Raw genomic sequence first — 9,840 nt, forward strand, 5'->3', positions numbered from 1 at the left:
AAAAGAATCCTTGTCCCATTGGTCAATAGAACAAATGAAAAGGCTTCCTTCATTAGTTTAGATTAGATTAACGGTATGGAATGTTTGAGACCTTGGACATAAAGACTTTGATTGCCCAACAGATTTTGAGACCAGTTTAAAGAGACTGTCGATAAATCTTAAAATAGCTTGGATGTGAGGTAGGGTTTTAGTGAAAGGGCAAACAGGATAGAAAGGAATGTTTATGGACAGAGGGGAGGACAAAAGGCTACTCAAAATATTATTTTAAACACACTTGTGTGTGCATGTGTTTTTTTAATCACATACACAAACACCCACACCCACACCAATGCGAGCACACACACACACACACACACACACACACACACACACACACACACACACACACACACACAGACGAACACTCACACAGACAAACATATGCACAGAAACACACACACACACACGCACACACACACATACACACACGCACACACACACACACACACACACACAAATCACATGCAGCTAAATTAGAGAAAAAGACAGGAGAGATACAGTGTTTATAGTTTTTTTCTTATACCTTTAAACTTAATTACAAATTCTTATGACTTTTGGAATGGCATGTCCTATTTCAGTCGATCTACTCAAACCTATTATTGCCCTATTACAGTGTGGGAGGTGGCAGCAGAAAGCCTCTGCTACCACCTCCCACACTATATTAGGTCTATGGCCATCATGTGAAGCCCTGATCCGTTCACAATCGCTTCAGACCAGAGCCGGTACACTTTTCAGCTCGTTCCAAGTGTTACACTAAACTTTAAATGCAAGGAAACTCAAAGGTTTCATTGAAACTAGAGGTCTAAAAGTGGCAGGAGTATCCATTGCAAAACACAGAAGCTTTTCTTTGGTCTTTTTTTGGCAAAGTCTATAAAAACTGGTCATAATTAGAAAGAGTTACAGAAAGCTACTTAGCTCTCTTATTCAGCTGGAACCTAGTCAAAAGGCTGCAGTTTTAAAATGTAATTACTGAGTGCTGTAAAATGCTTATGTGACTGATGGAATTGTATTGTTTTGCTATGCTGTTTAGAATGACTTTCATAACATCACATTTACAACGTTTATAATTATTGTGTCTTGAGCTGATTTTATATTGTAGGCCTACTATTCGAATAATTGACTTCATGATTTTTTTTATCATCGTATCTGTTATAATTTAGATACGATGAGTGGGGTTAATCATCCATTCAATTCTTCGTGTTGTAAGCACATGAAGGCACAGTGGCCTCAGGAGCCACATACTATGATATAGGGGCCACCTTGTGGCAAACTCAGTCCAGCTGCCAGATTACCATGGCACGGAAAGCAGGGCTCAAATGAACAAGCAACATTTGAGGCAATAAAAAAAAAGCGCGCATCAGAGTGGATTATGACCATTTCGGAAGTTTTTTTTTTCCCTGTGGTAATAAATAGGGATGTCTCTGTGTATGTGTAGCCTATCGGATTCTGGGATGCGGAATACGCATCCAAATGAAAAGGACGCCAGTCGTTCCGTTAATCCTTGTCTATCCTTTTTATCTGTGGACTCGAAGCGGTCAGATCACTATGGGACAGCGGAGCGGTGGGACAAAGCCATGCGGGTGATATTCCGGTCAATGAGACAAAACCAAACCGTCTGAGAGACTTCAGTGGGCGCGCGAGGGGGACGCATGTAGGGCAGGTGTGTGTGTGGTGTGTGTGTGTGTGTGTGTGTGTGTATGTTTATGTAACGCGCGCGCCAAAATGTTCCTCTTCCTGGTGCTGGGGCTCCACCTGGCCACAGGTGCGCTTCTCCCCTCGGTGGGCGCGTGTCCGTCCCAGTGCAGCTGTTTTTACCACAACCTGAGTGACGGGTCTAAAGCAAGGTAAGGGTTAATCTACTGAGTTTATTTAAGTGTTTTTCTGACACTTTTTGTGCTGATTGTCTGAGGGTCGTTTGACGCGCAGGCCAGTTACACGCAGCATCACATAGATGCTGGCATGTGAACGTGCCCTCAAAATAATTCAGGGAGTAAAAAGATGAATGTTGTTAAACGCTGGTTTATCTCCCAAAGCTATTTTCAACTTCTGCATTTCAAGGTCATCTAATTTTACTGTATAAAGTAACACCTCGCAATAACACAAACCATTCACGTACTATTTTATAAAAACCCAAAGGATTAGGGCTACATGTTGCAATTATTATTATTACAATGGATATGTCGCAAATGCACACAGGCCTACAAACGGCGTTAATTGTCATTTGTAGAAACGTGATCTGTTATGATGGTGCGCATCTGAATTGCAAAGTGCGCCTTTTCCCCCCAGGAGCGTCATCTGCAACGACCAGGACATCTCCCTCGTGCCTGTCGGCTTCCCCGCCGACACCTCCAAACTGCGCATCGAGAAAACGGCCATCCAGATCATCCCGGGCGAAGCCTTTAACTACCTCTCCAGCCTGGAGTTCCTGTGGATGTCCTTCAACGCGCTGTCTAGCCTAAGCCCAGACAGCTTCCGCGGCCTGCTCACGCTGGAAGAGCTGCGGCTGGACGGGAACGCGCTCATCGCGTTCCCCTGGGAGACGCTCATGGACATGCCCAGCCTCAGACTGCTGGATTTGCACAACAACCAGCTGACCTTTCTGCCGGTGGAGGCCAACCTGTACATGAGGAACCTCACCTACCTGGACCTGTCCAGCAACAGCCTGCAGACCCTGCCTGCTGAGCTGCTGGCTTCCTGGCTCTCCGTCAAACCGGCGCAAGGGCCCGAGAGCTCCAAACTAATACTAGGTGATTAAGATAGTACTTAATATTAACGCTCAACAGAAATTTTATTTTATTTAGGATCATCAAATCAACGTCTGAAACTCTGATGTGTGTGTGGTTTCATGGGAACCTTTTTTTTTTAAACCATTATTCACTTCCTTTGTTTTGTCCCCTCAGGTCTCCATGACAACCCTTGGGTGTGCGACTGCCGGATTTACGACTTGGTCCAGTTTCAGAAGTCGCCGACTCTCTCGGTGGCGTTCATAGACACCCGACTGCGGTGCTCGGCTCCGGAAAGCGAGTCCGGGATTCTGTTCAGCGACGTGGAGTTGCGCCGGTGCCAGCTCCCTCGCATCCACACCGCGGTGGCGCGCGTCCGGAGCGCAGTGGGGAACAACGTGCTGCTGCGCTGCGGCACCATCGGAGTGCCCATCCCGGACCTCACGTGGCGCAGGGCGGACGGCAAGTTGATCAACGGAACCGGTGAGTCTGAGATTCGTCGTTTTTGCTCTGCGTTCGTTGCACTTTCGTTTCTCTCCTTGCATGGTCACTGTTCCTGCGCTTTGGCTAAATCTTTTTTTTTTTAAATATATATTTAACGGATTACATAACTCATTCATCCAGTTGCTGATGGACCTTCCATTAAATCACCATATTGCACTTTTTTCTACAATATTTAACCATAAAATATTTAAATATAAATTAATATACAAATAAACATAGCTTCAACAAACGCAATTAAAGTTTAAATAATGTTTTCTTAAAGGGCCCCACATTTTACCACCAGGTGTGAGAGGGATTATCCATTACAAGCCATATTAAAATCGACCCTGCCCTGTGACATAGTGGCATAAAGTGGGCGTGTCCACCTAGTTGAAGGATGGATAGATAAGCCTACCATTTGCTACAGTCCACCGAGAAGACTGTCATTGACAGATTTTTCCACGTCTAGGTAGTAAAACAGGTCTACTTTAACCTCTGAAAGCCAACCTGTGCTTTAGTTTGTTTATATGTGAGTACAGCCGCTGTTCTCCTCTGTCCTGTACAGTCCAGCAGGAGATCTCCCAGGAGGGCATCACCTGGTCCATCCTCAGCGTGCCGGCCGTGTCTTACCGGGACTCGGGGAAGTACGTCTGCAAGGCCGTCAACTACGCCGGTGAGGCCGAGGCCGTGATCTCCCTCATGGTGTCCAACGGCCCCAAGGCGGACGGCAATCAAACTGGCGCCGACCGCAAACCCAAGGCCAAGAAACCCAACACCATGGGCAAGGCCGCCTACCAGGAGAAACTGGTGGCCCGGTACGCGCTCCCGGCCACCACCGCCACCCCACGCCCTCCGGCCCCGGAGCCCGCCGCCCCACCGGCCCCCAACCGGGGCGCGGCCGCTGCCGTCGGGCCGTCGGACGGCTCGGACGGCGGTCCACCGGGCGGCGGCCCCGCCACGTCCTCGGCCCAGGACGGCCTGCTGGACCTGGAGAAGACCAACCTCAGCAACCTGGCGGCCAACACCTCGTCCCTGCAGCAGGACCCCGACCGGGTGGTGCGCTCGGTGAAGGTGGTGGGCGACACGGACAACACCATCGCCCTGAACTGGAGGGCGCCCAAGGCCAAGAACACCACGGCCTTCAGCGTGCTGTACGCCGTGTTCGGGGAGCGCGACATGAGGAAGATCAACGTGGGGGCCGGGCAGAACCGAGTCACCATCGAGGGGCTGGTGCCCCGCACCAAGTACATCGCCTGCGTGTGCGTCCGGGGGCTCATCCCCAAGAAGGAGCAGTGCGTGATCTTCTCGACCGACGAGGCGGCGAGCGCCACGGGCACCCAGAAGCTGATCAACGTCATCGTGATCACGGTGGCGTGCATCATCGCCGTGCCGCTCACCGTCATCGTGTGCTGCGGCGCGCTCAAACGCCGCATCCAGAAGTACTGGGGCAAGAAGTCCAAGGACATCCAGGACTCCTACGTGACTTTCGAGACGCTGTCGCCCGCCACCAAGGCCAAGGGCCTGGAGGGCGAGTACCTGACCCGGCTCAACCCGGAGGAGTCCAACCGGCTGCTGTCCGCCCGCTCCAGCCTGGACTCGGAGGCCACGGCCAAGATCGAGGGCCAGCCCAACGAGTACTTCTGCTGACGTCATGCTCCAGCTTCAGCCCTCCCCGCCGCCGCTGTGCGCCACCTGCCCGGCGCCCACCTACACCGCCATCCGGCTCCGCCGCGTCAGCATCGCCATCCTCAACAGAACCCGCACGCTCACCCTCCGCACAGTCCCCCCCCTCCTCCGCCGGACCCTTCGCCCCAGCAGCCCCCACCAGGACCCTCCCATCCTCATCGTCAACAGAGCCGAGACGCACATCATCAACCTCCTTCATCGCGGGACCCTTCGCCTCCCACCCATCCTCATCGTCAACAGAGCCGAGACGCACATCATCAACCTCCTTCATCGCGGGACCCTTCGCCTCCCACCCATCCTCATCGTCAACAGAGCCGAGACGCACATCATCAGCCTCCTTCCCGGGACCCTTCGCCTCAACAGCGGCACCATCACCCCCGTCACTACCTCCCCGCCGCCCCCCGCCGTCGTGCGGAGGGCAGCCACCCCCCCACCCGCTCACACACCCCGCAGCCCTGGGAATCCTCCCCGACACCGGTGGCCCCCTGCTGGGTGATGCCGCCGACGCCTCCGCGCCCGCAGCACGTCAACTTCTGCCGGAGGACGTTCGCACGGTGCACCGTCATGGAGATATCGGTTTAGAGGGGGGACTTTGGAGGATTTCATTCGCTTTACTCCCTTCCCTAGAGGTTTAAAGGTGACGCGTGCACAGGTGACATCCAACTAAATAATATAAAGGCTGGAGCTCATGACCACAATGAGTGTCATGAATCTATTCGGAAGCAACTACTGTTCATTTTTTAAGTGTACAGCATATTGTTTATACAACCAAAGCCTGCTAAAGAAACTCATAAAAGGATAAAGAATCTGAAAATCTTGGAAATCGCTTATATATTTCCGATCATTTTATGCGCAACCCACGAAGACACCTCCACCAAACTGATCCGACGTGAAAGAGGAACGCGACCACTGCGGGGAATTCCATTGTTTGTGTACCTGTGTGATGCTGTAAATACACCCCTTGATTATTTACACTTGCATATTCTTTACCTCTGTATATATATACAGTATATATATATCCATCAAGTGGTCTCGGAGGAGAAGACACACACACACACACCGAGCGAGGCGTGGTTCAACACATACACACACACCACAGGAAGCAGTGACAAAGCTGAAGCTGGAGAGATATGAGCAGAAAGGACTGAGAGAGACTGTGTAAATAGGTGGCAATGGACAGGCGAGGTTGGACGAGAAACGCTCGCGTTTCGTACCATATCTCTGGATATGCTCCCCTGTTTTGTGCCATGCCCCATATAAATATAGATCGATTTATCCCCAAGTATGTTTATTTGAATGGATTGAAATAAACTTTTATATTTACAGTTGTTGAAGCATCGTGTGGGTTATTATACATGGTTTCATTCCATTGTCTGTAGCGTGAAATGAATCAATTTGGTCTGTTGGTCGGTTTTATCCTTATCTAACCGGGCAAGACAGTGGCCTGAGGGCAGGATAGGGATCGAGGACATTGAACCCAGAACCTGCCAGCCGGTAGTCATCCTCATCCGGAAGCAGGGGCGATTCTAGGGTCAGAGCTTTAGAGGTGCTGAGCACTCAATGAGCCCCACTGCCACACCACCCACCCTTTTTTCACAAATATAATTTTTAGAATAACATTTCTTACTCCCAAGTTTTAGGGGTGCTGAGCCCCTTTTTAGGGGTGCTTCAGCACCCCTAAAAATGGGCTAGCCTCGCCCCTGTCCGGAAGGTTCTCGGTTTGGAACCCCAATGTCCAGAAGTTGTCCTAACCCCCCCTATCTCCTCATAAACCTCACCAATACTTCTAATTCATCCTATGGAGTTCTTCATGTGTCCATGGGGAGACTGAAGGGCAAATTCTGCATTCAGCCGGCTAGCCTTTAGAACCAAGCCGGATGGTAGGGGAATAAGACCAATCGGGTCAGCCAGCCACCAGCGTCAGGTGTTAAGCATGCATGTTGTTACTGAGAGCTACATCCCTCTAGTGTCTTAGGTAGAACACCAGGGATTAAAGACTTAGGCTTCTCTGTCTGCAACATTCGACATGCCTTGACCACAAATGTAGCCCGCACATGTCTTTGAAGGGAATTGTATCGGACTATGGACATATTTTGTAGACTACTATTAATAGTTGTGTTGGCCGTGAACGTGCAAGTATGTGAGTCTCTGACTCAATGTTTAACAGGGTGCAGTTGCGTGGCAGACCGTAATGGCAGGTAAGAAGTGTTAACCAAGAATTAGACGCTAGTATTAAGAGTTGTTTTCATTGCAAATGTTCGCACATTTTGTTGTCATGATTTATTTATTGAAATTACTAAACGCTATTCATATTGAAAAACATCTTATATTGTATTTTATATTGATATATATATATTTTTACTATAACTTAATTTTATCCAGAATATGGTGAGTGATTTTCGAGTGTAATTCTATGTATGTCTGTCTTTGAATTCAGTTGAATAGGAAAGATAAGGCAAATAATAGAAGTAGGTGAATTAAAAGAGTAGGCCACTAAAACGGGATTCCCTTCCACCCCAGGTCACTTATATGCATGGAGGAGAGTGCCTTCGGAGCCATACCGGACAACATTCCGGTAGACATGATCAAAATCCGCATAGAAAAGTCTCACTTCACCGAAGTCCCCAAGGGAGCCCTCTTAACCGTCCCAAACCTGGAAAACCTGTGGTTGAACTTTAACGACATCACTCTGATCAATTCAAATGCTTTAGAGGGATTGAGAAATCTGTCCGAGTTACGTCTCCAAGGCAACAGGCTACGATCGGTGCCGTGGACGGCGTTCGAAGACACGCCCGCGCTTAAGATCCTGGACCTGAAGCACAACCAGCTGGACGTGTTGCCCGAACACGCGCTAAAATACCTGCCCGGTCTGACCTACTTAGACCTCTCTTTCAACCAGCTATCGGTCATTTCGAGGGAAGTCTTCCTAAACTGGCCGCTCTACCAGAGAATACAGAGCACGAGCGGCCAGGAGACCAACCACCAAGGGCCCAATGTCGTGCTGGCGCTGCATGACAATCCGTGGCTCTGCGACTGCCGTCTGGCGGGCTTTGTGGAGTTCGCCAAGTCTCTGGGCCCGCCCATCCTCCTGATGAACTCCTACTTGACCTGCTCGGGTCCAGACGTCAGAGCGGGGAAGTTCTTCCACGAGACGGAGCTGGAGAGGTGTTTGAGGCCCGTGGTCTCCACACCGTTCACCAACATCAGCATGCCCCTAGGGGCGAACATCACCCTGCAGTGCATGGCACGAGGCCGGCCCAAGCCCGCGGTGTGGTGGACATATGGCCTGAAGATAATCAGAGGATTTCGCGGTAAGAGTCTGATGCCGACGCGTCCAATGACACCATAAGCGTCACTGCTATCTCATTATACATTTAAATACACACTTTGGATGCAAAACCTCTTAATTTACCAAGGGGTCGGGCTCGGCCTTTCCATAAGAGAGGGAAGGACATATCTAGAGATATTAGCCTGCCCGCAATTTAATCACCATTGATTCTCTTAATCTGCAAGTACATCGCTGATGTTGATTAGGAGATGTCGGAGATTACGGTGGTGGAGCGCGCGCCACCTAATACGCGCGTGTTGACCTACTGTAATTAACCAGCGCGTCACTAGGCCTATAGACTTTTAAACCCTCCGCTGTAGAGTTCCCAGCAGAGCCCAGCCTGCTGACCCACTAAAGGGAAATTAAAGATCCTTTCATTTCAATTTCAATGTATTTACATAGGCCTACATGTCAGATTAGACATTGGAAGACAGCTTGTTTGAGTTTCTGCCGATGTGTGTGTGTGTGTGTAGGTCTGTGTGTGTGTGTGTGTGTTTATAGGCTAAGTGTCTGTGTGTCTCGCCTGTATGTGTGTGTGTGTGTGTGTGTGTGTGTGAGCGTGTGTGTCACATGTCCGTGTTTTTCTGTGTGTGTTAGAATGTGTCTGCGCACCCCCTTTTCCACAATGTGATTGCTCCAACTTCTTAAACAAAGACCTTCTCTCTCCTCTTCCTCCTCCCAGAATCCCAGGAATGGATCTCCGCCGACATCATCAGAAGCAGCCTGGTCATCCCCGCCCTGCACCCCGTGGACCGCGGCCTCTACACCTGCAGCGCCCTCAACTTCCTGGGCAACTCCTCTGTCAGCATCGCCCTGGAGGTGCTCCACTCTCCCTCCTCCTCCTCCTCCTCCTCCGACGCCAAGTCGCCGTCGTCCCCCAACGCCCCCCGGCCCCGCTCCGGCCTTCCTGTGCCCGGCGGCGGCGGCGAGGAGGACAACGTGTACATCGACATCCGCATCGCCAAGCAGACGGTGCGAGGCATCAGCATCGAGTGGTACGCCACGCTGGAGCGGCCCTCGGAGACCTGGTTCACGGTGCACCTGGGCCGGGCCGACGGGACCCCCGCCCCCGCGCGGGAGACGGTGCACGTGGGGCCGGGCCTCAACGCCTACGCCGTGTCCGACCTGCTGCCCGCCACCAAGTACGACATCTGCGTCACGCTGAAGAACCGCAGCCCGCGGCCGGGCCAGTGCCTGGTGTTTGTGACGGGAAGTGACGTCACGGAGAAGGAGCAGCGGGAGAAGCTCATCCACATCGTGGTGATCGTGCTGGCCATGGTGCTGGCCGTGCCGGCGGGGATGTACGCGTGCACCACGGACGCCAAGCTGGCCTGCCCCGAGGGCGTGGTGAAGGCCTGGAGGGGCAGGCAGCAGAGGGCCGGGGATCGGGGCGGGGAGGGGGGAACAGGGGGAGCCGGCAGGGAGAGGGAGAGCACGTTTGACAGCCTGCAGGCGGCCAGCGACGAGGGACTGGTGAACAGGGAGTCCAGCGAAGACCGAAAGGTGAGGAGGAGGTCTGAAGATAGGGGGCTGAAGAACAAAATGGCGGACCACTGCAGACTCACTGCGGAACTGTATTAG

General features: G+C 51.5%; 2 protein-coding genes across 2 annotated transcripts; both read left to right on the forward strand.

The window, feature by feature from the left end:
* Positions 1–1,761: 1,761 nt before the first annotated feature.
* On the forward strand, positions 1,762–4,892 carry lrit1a (leucine-rich repeat, immunoglobulin-like and transmembrane domains 1a; the record flags this gene model as incomplete). Its single annotated transcript, XM_079758823.1, has 4 exons — positions 1,762–1,883; positions 2,326–2,786; positions 2,940–3,245; positions 3,811–4,892. The coding sequence occupies 4 exons, from the start codon at positions 1,762–1,764 to the stop codon at positions 4,890–4,892; spliced, it is 1,971 nt and encodes a 656-aa protein (XP_079614949.1).
* A 2,121-nt stretch (positions 4,893–7,013) lies between these two features.
* Positions 7,014–9,840, forward strand: lrit2 (leucine-rich repeat, immunoglobulin-like and transmembrane domains 2; the record flags this gene model as incomplete). The annotated part of the gene is made up of 3 exons (XM_079728860.1): positions 7,014–7,129; positions 7,452–8,242; positions 8,942–9,840. 3 exons carry the CDS (start codon positions 7,014–7,016, stop codon positions 9,838–9,840), a joined length of 1,806 nt encoding a protein of 601 aa, XP_079584986.1.

Source organism: Pollachius pollachius (assembly GCF_949987615.1).
Source record: "Pollachius pollachius genome assembly, chromosome: 2".
Lineage (NCBI taxonomy): Eukaryota > Metazoa > Chordata > Actinopteri > Gadiformes > Gadidae > Pollachius > Pollachius pollachius.